The following is a 13209-nucleotide window of genomic DNA, read 5'->3' on the forward strand; positions in this document are numbered from 1 at the left end:
ACCTGGGAGTCCTAACTCACAGGGATGCCTAATTCTCATTTTTTTAGAACATGTTGCACTGCCACAGGTTTCCCAGAGAAGCTGCTCCATCTCTGGAAGTGTCCAAGGCCAAGCTGGATGGACTGGTTTAGTAGAAGCTGTCCCTGCCCATGGCACGGGGTGGAATGAGATTAGCTTTAAGGTCCCTTCAAACTCAACCCATTCTGGGATTCTGTGATATTTAGTTTTAAGTCTGAAGTAACACAAATGCATTTGCCTCCATTTGCTTTGAGTCACTTCAGCCACTCAGAATAGAAAAAAACCTGCAATAGGAAAAAAAACAAACCTGCAGCAAGCACGATCCAAAATAGAAGGCAGCTATTCCTGGGAAGAGTGATGCTTTTCTTCAGGGATGACACAGCACCATTATGCTAGAGATAAAGAGAGATAAATTATGTTGACAGCTGAATTCTAGAGAAGTGGATGTAGAAAATCCCCATTTCATGTATTCTTCCACAAGCTAAGCCTGGTTCTTCTCCCGTGGGTACCTCCAGTGTGGATTCACTGAAACCCACATGGCTACAGAGTGTAAAATTGGAGTATTATTGCTGTGACTGACAAATGAATATTTGTAAAATTGCTTCTGATTCATTCACCTGCCAACTGCTGAGTCAAAATTCCAGTCCTCTCCACTAACACTGACAGTGTCAAGCACGAATGGCATGAAATATCATGAACCTTTTTGTTTGCTGTGCTGTGAGCTTCCAGAGAGCCTGCAAATAGTTCTTGGGGGGGAAAAAAATAGAGAAAAAGGAGTGATTTTCAAACCTTTCACTAGAAAAGGTAAGTGAGCAGCATTGTCAGATGATGGCAAGAAATAAAGCAAACATTGCACTGGCAAAAAAAAAAGCTTTTTCCAAGGAAATTCCTGACATGCCGAGTGATAACCCCACACAAGGAAATCCTAAAGTGACTTGGCAGAGCTGGGGACAGAAATTGCTGATAGCTCAGCTGCTAAAATAATTGAGACCTCAAGGAATTCAGAGCAGCCTGTCAAGGGAAGGATCCTCCAAAAAGGATCCTCCTTTGTCTGGTGAAGCTGCACTTCAGCAGGGAAGTTTCTCAGGCAATGATAAAGCTTGTCAGAAATGAGAGTGAGCCCCAAGAGACATCTTTATTTGGCAGAAAAGTACTTTCTTTGGTTTCGTTGGGTTTCCTAGATCTCCACTGATTACAATATGAGCTCACCATTAAAATATTGAGACACCTACAGTTATTTATCTCAGTCCACAAGAGAAATCCTGACCATAGTAACATTTAAATTGCAGGACTAGATTGGATATCTGAGCCTCAAGACAGAATGAAAGCTACTCTAGCATGTAAGGGGACATGGCAAGCTGAAGATTAATAACTTATTTGAGCCAAAAAATCCAGACATAATATTGAACCAGAAAGATCCAAAAAGGAACGGAAATAGAAGAAGAGAGGAATAAGTTCTATGAGTTTCTTTGCAAAACAATAAATCTTCCAGTTTTGCTTTACATTCCCAAAAGTATTGTAATAAAAGTTCTTTTTATTTAGGCCTCAACACTAATCTGTAACTGATTTCAAGCTAAAAGGACTGGGGGTTTAGCCCCTAAATTGTGTTATTTATTTTAAGATTGCTGATAAAAAATCACCCCTTGAAGAGTAAGTGTCGTACGAAGACATTGCCTGTCAAGGGGGAAAACAAATACAGAATTTAGGAAAGAATCCTAAAAACTACATCCTGAAGAAAGAACTTCAGCAGGAAACACATGAGTCAGATTTTAGTGTAATCACAGTGGATTAAAGCTGAATGCAGGAACGGTCTCAGTCTTCATTTGATTGTTTAGTGCCAGATCTCCTTCAGTGTGGTAAAATACAGGAGAACACCACAATCTAAATGCAAAATGCAGAAGACATTTCTGATAAAAGGGTGAAAGAGAGAGGCTGAATCATACATTTCTCTCTGCTATTTGGAAATCAAAGATTTGTTTCCACAGAAGTAACTTGAAAGTTATTTGGAAATAATCAAGTTGTACCAAAAATCCACCAAAATCTACTTAGAGGTGTGGCTCCACTTAGTGTGGCTTGAAATTCTGAACCCAAATTAGGTGATTCCTCTCATGACACATTTCCCCCCTCCCCCATTTTAAGGTGAAACATCTCTTGATAATAATTTTCACCATATTCATCTGAAACTGCTTTGCCAGGCAACTTTGAACGGTGTTCAGGTTGCCAGTTGTCCTTCCCAGCCTGGAGCAAGGCACCTGAATGCCCCAAGTACCCAGATCAGCGTCCCCAGATGTGGCAGCTTTGCTGTCCCACAGCTGGCTGGGCAAAGGGGAACACCAGGCAGGGCCTGCAGCCACCAGAATTCTCCCAGCCCATTTGGGCTCGGTGCTCCCTGAGGTTTGTGGTGCCCTTGGGAAGTGAAGGGCCAATGGCATCTCCTTGGCAATAGGATGTGCCACACACTGAGCACCCGGCAAAGCCATGTGTTATTCCATGAGAATACAGTGGCCACATGAGTTCCACAGTAAAGGAAGACAGAAAATCTATTTTATGCTGACGGGGTGATGCTTTCAGCTAATTTTCCTTCTTTCTCCCCACTCCCAAGGTTTATACTACACCCCAGAGACTTCACTATTAGGAACCATTTCAGACAATGGAACTTTCTTTAAATACCACCATTTATTTCCTCCATCCTGCATACATCCCTCCTTCCAGTGCCATTGCAAGTACTGACCTACTGAAGAGGCAGAAGCTCTGTGCCTTTGCTTTGTCAGAGTAATCCCTGTTTTCCTGAGCCATGCTCGTTACCAATTCTGACCCACCATTATTTCAGAAAACCGTCACATTCATAATTAATAAGAACTCTCCAGCTAACTTTCCTCTCTTGCAGAAATTATTCTGGTTTCAAATGTCATCGTGGCATTCACTCATTCTGCAAGAATCAAGGGGAACTCCTCCCATTCCTTCTCCCAGCTTGGCCTTTCCCAGGTCTGGCACACCCAGATCAATTCCCCTGCCACTCAAACAGAGCTGAAACCGATGCAGCCAGGAGGGAGCGGGGCAGCACAACGCTTCAGAGAATTGTAGCTGTTCTGAGCTGTCACATCTCTGAAAGGGCTCTAACTTTATTAGTTCAGAGGATGAATAAAACATCTGATACATTGTTAAAATTGGATTTACTCAGATCCTGCACAAGAGGCCTAAAACCTATTCAAGTTACAAATGGGGACCCAATTTGTCCTCAAGTGGGGGCATATAGAAGAGGGCACTGGAACTCACCTGGAGGGATATACTTGATATTTTCTGATGTTTCCTTTTAACTGAAAGACATCTCATCCCCCTGAGAGGTCCTCCAGTGTTTCAGAGACACAAAGTTGGCACCTGATTCAGCCCCATTTCACCCTTTGGTTACTGATGTCTTGTGTGATGCTTGTGGTTTTTAATAAAACTGCTTTTCAAGTTATCTCATTGTATTTTAGAAATTCCTCAGGGTTATGGACACAGCAAGGACCTCACTGTGTTAGATGTGACACCAAGAGCTGGCCATGCCCTTCCTCCAGTGAAGATTCTTTCTGTACAGCTGAGAGCAGTGGGGATATTTAGACTTGAAGTTCTTTCAGGAGCTTTAAAGAGGAATAAAAATCACCACCCAACAAGCAAAAGGGGGGTTATCCTTGTATGGGCATGACTGCAAGCCATATCTGAAAGTCATCTGGGCAAGAACTGAGCAACTGGATCCTTGCCATGATCCCATGTGGAGACTCACTCCATCTCTGAGTGTTGATCTCAGGGGTCTCATGTGTTCCCTGGAAGAACAAGGCTTACATTTCTCGTGCTATATCCACACATGTGGATATCTGTGTCTGTACCTCTCTGTTTCCACGTTAACCCTGACCAACCTCATAAACCCAGCCAGGAGGATTCATGATCCTACAAGTTTTAGAAAAGGACATGACTGGGAGAAGAGTCCCCCAAATTAAGGAAAAGCTGCAACATGAGCTCTACCCTAAAAGAATATCCAAAGGGGAGTCACCTTATAAGCAACCCAGATGACAAAAATCTTTGGTAGGACTTTGCAACCCAGCTGCAAGGGGAAGAGCCTCGGGCACGAGACTATGGGAATGATTTGTTTAGTCCTTAGATAGTCACTTTTGGGTTGTTTTGCTCTGCTTCAATACAACTTTTAAGATTACGAGGCTCTGGACAGCGCAATAAACACAGATAAATCAAAAGAGAAAGTCATGGAAAACCTTCCTGGTTCCAGGGCACTTGATGTCTGTGCACAGGCAGCTCCAGGCCTCTTTTACCCATTCCCATGAGTTCATGGAATCCTGTCGCGTGTGAGTTTCCAGTCCCAGAGGTGGATGTTTAAATGCAATAAAAATTTGGGCTGGATTTATTCCTCCCTTTTGCATTTTCATGAACGAACTCATCTTAATTGGAAGCATGCAACTTTGGGATATGGCTTTGTTTTCTTTTAATAATGAAAGGAAACAAATGCTGGTGTGCAACAGGCAGAAAAGGGAAAACTAGGCAAGCTTAAATATTTACATGTATTCAAACTGTTGAATAACCAGAGGAAAAGGGAAACTAATGCTGCTTTGTGAGAATTTTTGCCAGTCTCTTGTGAGGATTCCAAGTTTTCTAGTGTATATAAGTGCCCATCTCCTTGCTGTGAGGTTCATGCTGTGCTAAATGGGATTCCTGGAGGAAATTAGGAATGTAAGTGTTGTTGTAGGTGTTTTAGAGAGGGTCAAAGGCTGTTTTATGCCTTTCTGAGCAAATGACAAAAGGCAAAATAATTCAGCAAGGCCTTAAAGGAAGATGTCCAGGTATTTTGCATCTGAGTAAGGCTTGCTAAGCTTTTGCAAACCCTGAGAATTTGCTGGTACTCTTTCCTCTGTGCCACTATGACCTTTATGCAAAATTGATTTTGATTAAAAAAAACCCCAACAAACAACAAGGAAGGTTGTGGAAAGGCACTGTCTTGGGGGAAAAGGAAGAAAAGTTTCCTCCATCTCCCTGAAGGAAACAGCTGGCAATAGGTGACTACACAGGCAGGGTATGGCATTGCTCCCTGAGGAAATCCAGCTGGGCTGGGAGGGAGCTGGTCCTGTCTGCTCCTGCCCCAGAACTGTGACTGAGGGCTGTGTGCTTCAGGACACAGCTGGGCTTTTGGGGACAGTCCCAGCTGCATCTGGGGGAAGGTTCTGACTGTGATTCACACACAGCTGGCTGTCCTCTGGGCAGATAGTAGGGTGGAGCAGAGGGGAAAATAATCTCATTAGGCTCATTGCTGGCACTGGGAAGCCCAGGGCTTGGCCTGATGCCCACACCTAACAATTCCACAGACACATCCATTGTATGGAGAGGGCAACTGGAGATGGAGGGCAGGGACTGATAACTCTACCAGACCCAGGAACTGGGCCCAAACAGGGTCAGGCATCCAAATCTGTAAGATTCCAATTCCCTCATCATCAACATCCACCACCAGAGCAACCAGAGGGCCAGAAGCTCCTTGGGCAAGTCAGCAGGAAGATGAGGGGTGACCTTGCTCTGCACAGGGGTCTAGCCTGGCAAGTATCTGTAGCTAAGAGCAGGACAAATGTCTTTTGTTTCAAAACCAAGTGCACAAGGGTCAGCCAAACAGGCAGGTTTGGGGTTGCCTGGATAGAGGTGTGTACATGCATTGGGGAGTCCTAATAGGCTCGGTGCTGGGGAATAAAGGGCTTCTCATGGCAACTGGGAATAGCAGAGGAGGTGCCCCACAGCCTTGGAGACTTTGGGAAAGGCGTGCTGATGAATCTGGTGGCCAATAAGCAAGAATCTTTTTGCCCTGAGGTACAGAGGGAGATGGGAAATTTGCTTCTCATTATCTTCCAGGTGGAGATCTTCATCACACCTGGAAATGTTGCATGGTGGGCTTGAGGGGTGTGCTGTTACTCTTGGAGTATAGGCAGGTGGTTCAGAGTGCACAGTGTCAGAGAGGATTCTCCCTTTTCTTCTCAGGTTTGTAGTGGGACACAAAATCATAGAAAGACTTGGATTGGAAGGAAGATCATCCTATTTCAACCATCCTGCCAAGGGCAGGGACACCTTCCACTATCCCAAGTTGTTCCAAGCCCCATCCAGCCTGGCCTTGGACACTTCCAGGGATGGAGCAGCCACAGCTTCTGTGGGCAGCCTATGCCAGGGCCTCACCACCCTCCCAGGGAAAGATTTCTTCCTAGCATCTGATCTAAAGTTTTAGCTTAAAAAGCATGCCATCACTATGGGCTCAAGCAGAGTCGCTCTCCCTCTTTTTATAAAACACCTCTGCACACTGTGCACACAATGCAGTTTGCACCTGGGCACTGGGGGAAGCCTGTTGCTCCTGGAAGTTTTCAGGCAGTGGAGTTAACATTTTACCTAATGCCTGGCAGAATGGGGTGGTGGTGAAGGGATTATTAATGTTCCTGAGGGGCTGTAGGGGGTGTATCCATTGCACCTAATTTTGGAAAATGATCCCCACTGCACCCAGAGCCTGGGCAGGGAGAATCCTCTTGCTCCTGGACACTTTGGAGGCAGCGGGATTTCCAGCGTACGGGAGAGGGTGGAGGAGGATCCCCGTTATTTCTGGAAGCTGGTGTGGAAGGCGTCCCCATCGCTCGGGGAAGAGGGCTCTCCATCACTCAGAGCTCGGCGAGGGGGCACCCCACTGCTGCCGGCCGAGTGCGGGCGGTGCGGCCCCGCTTCCACCCGGCGCCCGATGGAGCGGGGAGCCGCTGCGGCGCTCGGAGCCGGGGCAGAGCACGGTGCCCCTCGCTGCTGGAGGCTGTGAGGGTCGCGCTCCCCCGGGGGCCCCCCGCCGCCTCCATCCCCGAGGAATCCTGGGCGGAGGGCGGGCTCGACTCCCCCTTCTCCCTCCCTCCCTGCCGGGGCTTTGCTCTGGGACGCGCCGGCAGCGCCGGGCTCGGCTCCGGGACGGCGGGCAGGGGTCAAGGACAGCAGGCTGGGGGCGATGCCGGCGCCGGGGCAGCGCCGAGGGTCCGGCTGAGCCCCGGGCACCCCCCGAGCTCTCATGGCGGGGCGAGCGCCCCAGCGCAGCCTCCCCGCGGCAGCGGCCGCCGCGCTCCTGCTCCTGCCCGTAAGTGCCGGGGGACGGGAACGGGGCGGGGGGTGCGGGACAGGGACAGGGACCGGGACAGGGACAGGGAGGGAGCGGGGGGGACGCCCCACGGAACGCCCCACGGAACGCAGCGGGGCAGCGCCGGGCGCTCGCTCGGGGCTCCGTGCGGCTCCGTGCCCCGCGCCCTCGCAGGTGCGCCCGGCTCTGGGGCACCCCGGGCGGGCACCGCTCCCTGCCAGGTGCTGCCCGGGGATCCGGCCGTCCCCGTGGCCCTTTCGTGCTCCATCACAGGTGCTGTCGGAGCCACCCTCTGCTCGCTCACCTCTGGAGCGAGTCCCTGGGCCCTTTTTAGTGCGCCCTGCCCTGTGAAACAGCCACCTTTGCTTGCCAGAAGAGGTCCCAGCACGGGGACCCCGCCGGGGTGGCAGCTCCTTGCCCCAGCGGGAAGGGGTTTTCCCTGCCATCCCCTCGCTCCCTGGTGGTGCCCGGTGTCCCCGGCCTCTGTCCCGGTGCCTCTGCTGGCACCGTGTGCCCCAGCAGCGCTCGGCAGTCAGGGGTGGCGATGGGCAGGGCTCAGCCCACGCACCCAGCCAAGCACTTGCTGCGAGTGAAACCCGCGGGAAGCTTTTCTCCATCACCAGCATCCCCCTGGGAGATGCTGGGGTGAGGTGGAGACCAGGTTGGTCTCTTTGTCGGACTGGACTTCCAAAGCTTTCCCAGTGTTTGTTTTGAGTGACGGTTTCAAGTATGGTTAAGCCAGACTCGAAAAGAAAACGGGAGAGGTTAAGCAGCATTGAACCTGTGCAGAATTTGGAAAGGCTGTTCCCACAGTTTTAAAAAAAGTGGCAGTGACCCTTCTGAACCGCAGTGTAATTGGTCTATCTTTAACATTTCCTTAGATAAAGAAAGAAAATATGTTCTGTTTCCCTAAGTTCTGTCTGTTTGGGTTTGGTTTGGGTTTTGTTTGTTTGTGGGGTTTTGTTTGTTTATTTTGGGGGTTTGTTTGGTTTTTTCTCCCCTCTCTAATTTAGAAAGAAAAAGAAAAGCCAGGTCAAGAACAGGCTTCAGAGACAAGGAACAATTTAATTTCTTTTTTTTTTTTCACAGTAGCTTTCTTAGAAGTGAGAGAATACTTTCTCACCTCCACCAGTGTCAGGTTTTTTTTATCCCCAAAAGAAGGAAGAGATCAGTGCACATGGGATCACAGTGGCATGGGTCTACACACTTGCTGTTTTCAGCCCCGAACCACTTCTTCCTGATCTCTGTTTCTTAGTCTTTTTTCTCTCCCAGTCTGTGTTTTCTCTTATTGATTCATTTTGGTCCATGAAAATATCTCAGTTTGTCTTTAGAGTGTAGGACTTGTCAGTGGGGTTATCAAAAGTACTCAGGTACTGAGAATTTAGCCAGAGTAATCCATTCTCAATGAATCAAGAAATGTTATGTGCTTCCTCTGTGGATATAATCTATAGATTTTCCAGATTTCCAGTTCTGCTGCAACTTTGCATTTGAATTATTTCTGCAAATTTTGGTAATTGTGTCGCTGTTTTAAAAACAAAACTGCCTCAAAAGAAATGGAGGAGAAAAGGTAGATTAAAGATCAAAAAAGTGAAGTTCTCGTAAAATGTGTTTAGTCCAAGAAGCGTGAACTCTGAGTGTATTCTGTGTGTTTTTATAGAGGAGCTTGTTTGGGTGGAACATGCTGATGTCTGGCAGGGGCTCACTGTATACGTGTGTGGGAAATAACATTTTGAATCTTCACCTTCAGAACGGCTCTGGTTGCTCCAGCTGTAGCAAAAGCTTTTGCTGCTCCTTTGGGGAGTGTTTTAATCCCTGAATGTTGTCAATAAATCTGGATCTCTGCTTTCCAGCTGGAGGGAACTTTGCACCAAGAAGCTTAAGAGCAGTGTTTTAAAACTTTGGCTCAAAGCCAAAGCTCTTAAGTTCTTGTTTAACTTGAAAACACTCAAAAGTGGACTCAAAGTCAGTGACTTTATCCACATTTGTGGATTTGAGGAAAAGAATGGCTGCTTGTGAGAGCAGGCCCTTACCCAATTAAGGGAGTTGAAGTTTTCACAGCAGCCGAGCAATTGTGTTTTATGGGAGCTGCAGGTTTGCAACGCCCACGAGATGAGGCAACTTTCTGGTACAGAATTAGATCTGCCACATGAAAATGCTGGTGCAAATGACCTGACAGATTTCACAGGGCTGGTCAGCAAAAGGGTGAAGACTTGAACTGAGATTTATGTTCTCTTAAAGGAGTTCTGGATGTATGATGCACTTGAAAATACATTTAACTGAATGTGGGAAACAAAAACCAAACCATAAAATGAAGGCAAATTAGTCTTATGATATTTTTATATGAAGTCCTTGCTAAATTCACGTAATTTGGAGAAGGGGGGATTATTCATCAAAACCAAAAGCAAGGCTTGCTATCATTTATTTGTTCTCCTGGAGCTGTTAAAAGAGCTGGGGCAGTGTGAGTGTATCAGCCAGTGATGACAAGTTAAATAGTATTCCTGGTCTGAGGCTGCCAAAATTCAGCCCTGTTGTGAATTAATGCAGCATAAACATCTCATCAGGAGAAGCCTTTCCTGGGGCAGTACTTTATCAGGGTTTAGTTTGTAACCATCCCATGGCAATTGGATGTTGGAGGGAGCTGGCTGTGTGCTGGTGTTGGCTGGCTGTAGTTTTGCCATAAAACATTTCAGTGATGATGTTCATCCCTGCCCCTAGCCAGCAAGAAAGCAGCTTTAGCTTTTGTGCATATAAGGCATCTGCTTACATATTATTATCCTGTCAAGAGCAGAGGAAAAGTCATAATCAAGTCCTCTAAACTCTGTGACCTTCATATTCCAAACCAGAGCGTGGTTGTGGAGGAAGAGAGATCTGGGATCTCTTTGCAGGCTGTGCATTGTCAGGTGCAGAATTTTAATTTCAGCCTCACAAGTTCTAACTCCACTGCTACATCACTATCTCCAGGAAAGCTCTCCAGCCTTCAGAATAAAATGCCAGGGAGTGACTTGTGCTCATGTGATTGAGCTCCTTCAGCATCTAAACCAGGGAGATGCTGTGCAGACTGTGGACAGAGCTGGTCCATGGTGCTCCCTAGCTCCCAGACCATTCCCAGGAACTGTGTGAGATACCACCAGATTGCTTGGGGCAGAAATGTGGCCAGGAGCCATTCTAAAAATTGAACAGTTGAAGTGATTAAGGACTCAGACCTTTGCACTGCTTGATTTATTGGCTTGGATGGAGAGTGCTGTGCTGCCATCGCCCTGGGCTCGCCCCAGGAAGGGGTTTTCCTCTAAAGCCAACTCTTCATTGCTTTGAATTTGGTGATCAGCTCTCTTTGTGCCAGGGATTACTGCGAGTTCCTGCTGCTGATGTGCTGAACTGAGAGATTCACCTCGAGAAAAACGGGGTAGCGGGTGATACGGACTTACTAAGGATGTGTTTTCCTGTTTTCTTTTTATTTTCATTTTGCCCTATTAGTAAACCAAATATTTTAAAAATATTGTTTTAGAACAAACATTTGCACATTTCTAGAGTCTTTTAATAGTTCTGCAGATCTTATTTTTTGGGGAGAGGGGGAGGTGAGGAAATGTGGGTGGCAACAACAGGCTGCACATGCTGCTGAATCTGCTCCTTTGTAGTTTATATCACTTTCAGGTTTTGCAGCACTGCAAATGCAAGAAGGAGATTTGGGGGAAAGCTGGTTTACTCTAGATTAAAAATTTATCCAGCAGATGACTTTTTTGCAGGAATTTTCTTTGCCACATGATGTCTGTAAATTGCAACGGATCATGTCCATGTCCTTCTTTCTTGTATTTTACACCACTTTTAATCCCAAATGTAGTCTGCTCTTCCTTAAAGTGCAAACATTAATTACTGGATGTAAAGCTGGAGCTGTCCAGCGGGCCACTCTCACCTCCCTGCCTCATGTGGATACTCAATGGCCTGTGTTAAAGTATTGCATAAACATTGTCTTTGCCTCCTTATCTTTCTGTTCATGACAGTTGAACACTTTGTGACGGTTTGCTTTAGAAAACTATTTCTTTTATCAAACTATATCTTTATACAGAATTGCTTTCTTTTGCTGCTAATAATTCTTTTAATCTTAACAGCTTTGAAGGCAGCTGTATTTGATTTAAGTTGGCAAATGTTGGGTAAAGTGTTTTAATTTTCTTCTCTGAGAAGTTGTATAAATTTGCCTGCGGTCCTTGTTACAAGAGAAGACAAATAGAAAGTAGATCAGTCAACAGACAGAGCTGTCCTTCAGGTGACTGTCTGCTTGAATCTCGTCAGTCACATCCAAATACATGAAAATTTCATTTCCAGTTGGTGGTGCCAGCATGGGGGTGTTTGTGGGATGCTCCCTGCAATGCTCTTTGACAAGGAGCATGTTCCGTGGTAAGCACTGCTCAGTTCCCTGGCCCTGGGCTCATCTGCTTTGGCTCTCCCAAGCCGATGTTGTGCTGGATCTTCTCAAAGGCTGGTCCATTTGGCTGTGGAAGGGAGAGAGAAGAGCACCTCACAGAGATGAATTCCAGTGTCCTGTCCTGACCTCTGACTCCCAAGTCCCTCCTTGCTGTGCAGAGGAGCCAACATTGACAGCCAGGTGCTGGGAGTGTGCTGCTCCTTCCCCAGCTCTGGTGTGGAGCTCAGTGGGTGGAGAACTGGGAATCTGCCTTTCCAAACATCCCTTAAGCCTCATGTGCCTGCACAGAAACTCAGCATGTTTTCACTAAATAAGAAAGAAAATCCATTTGATAATTCATGAGCTGAAAAGTACTTCTTCCACGGAGCTGTGAGAAAATGAAACTAATTAAACGAAGCCAATTAAAGCTCTATAAACTTTTGCATAATGCTGGCTGAGTAACTGTCCACTCTGGGCTGTGTATGCCGGGAAAGTAAATAGTGAGTAATGCAGATGGAGATTAAAATACATTAGCTGTCCTCACTGCAATGCTAAACCCTTGCCCTGGTAATAGTAGCTGAAGTGCCAGAGGGCTGGAGAGGAGCTGCCTGCTTCCCAGGGCTGTGGGACACTCCCTGCTGCTGTTCCCCAGGTCCCTGGCATGTGGGAGAGCTGCTCAGTGCTGGTACCTCTGCACTGCCGTGGTTTGGGAAGTGCTGTGCTCTGGCAGGGGTGGCTTTTCCAGTGCAAAGGAAGGAGGAAAGGAGGCAAAAGGGAAGGAAAGGAAGTGTGCTGACGGGCCCGAACAGGTTTCCTGTGGGGCTGCCAGCCAGGCTCCGCTCGCTGAGGTATCCATTCCCTTTGAGTGGCAGGAGCAGATCCCAGGCCTGGGCATGGCTTGGGTTTCAGGGGGCTCACGCCAGCAGAGGCTCCTGAGCCACGCCAGGGCTCTGCTGGGCACTGTGGCCATCACAGCTCTTCCCTTGCTGCTTGCTTGTTGTGTGAGCAAACATCCCTGCCAGGGACCAGGCTGCTCCTTCTGCTACCAATCGGCTCTTTCAAAGCAGAGAGGGAGCCCAGGGTGTCCCTCTGGCTGCTGAGAATGGTGTCTCAGAGCTCAGGAAAGTATTTTGACCAGGTGTGCTTCCAGGCAGAGGCACTGAGGATCTTTCCTCATCCTGCCTCAAAACTCACCTGCTGGGACATCGGCTGAGACACCTTCCAAAGTGTAAGAATCCCTCACTTTATCAAAAGAAGTATCTTCATGAGGATTTTGAAGTCTTGTCAGACTTGCAGTATTTCTTTCCTTCAGAAAATTAAAAAAAAAAAAAGGATTAAAAGAAAATTTTATCTTTAAATACAGTAATAATTAAAAAGAATATCTTTTCCTAGTATTTGGCATACTATTTCAATTATAATTATGTTAAAAGAGTAAAAAAAATCTTAGAAACATGAGTGAGAAAGCCTCTGGATTGCTGATTGTTGTTCAAGATACAGTCTGTAAGCTGTTTACTGCATTGCCCATTGAAAGAGTGGGGAGTAATTGTTATCTGTGATTCTTTTTACCACAGGGACTATAAGTCATATAGAATCAAGGAATGAAAAAAAAAAAAAATTGTGCTGGAAGGGATTGCCAGAAGTCCAGTCACCTTCTCAAGGCAGGTTTAAT

At 46.8% G+C, this 13209-nt stretch overlaps 1 protein-coding gene across 1 annotated transcript in view; it reads left to right on the forward strand.

Annotated features, from left to right (window-relative positions):
- Window positions 1–6941: 6941 nt before the first annotated feature.
- The window catches only part of CRHR2 (corticotropin releasing hormone receptor 2), a 146898-nt gene continuing 140630 nt past the window's right edge, over window positions 6942–13209 (forward strand). Inside the window, exon 1 of the mRNA XM_053976122.1 lies at window positions 6942–7141. Coding sequence (XP_053832097.1) covers window positions 7076–7141 — 66 coding nt within the window. The 5' untranslated portion in view covers window positions 6942–7075. The remainder of the gene's footprint in view (window positions 7142–13209) is intronic.

This window comes from Vidua macroura, chromosome 1, assembly GCF_024509145.1.
Source record: "Vidua macroura isolate BioBank_ID:100142 chromosome 1, ASM2450914v1, whole genome shotgun sequence".
Classification (NCBI taxonomy): Eukaryota; Metazoa; Chordata; class Aves; order Passeriformes; family Viduidae; genus Vidua; species Vidua macroura.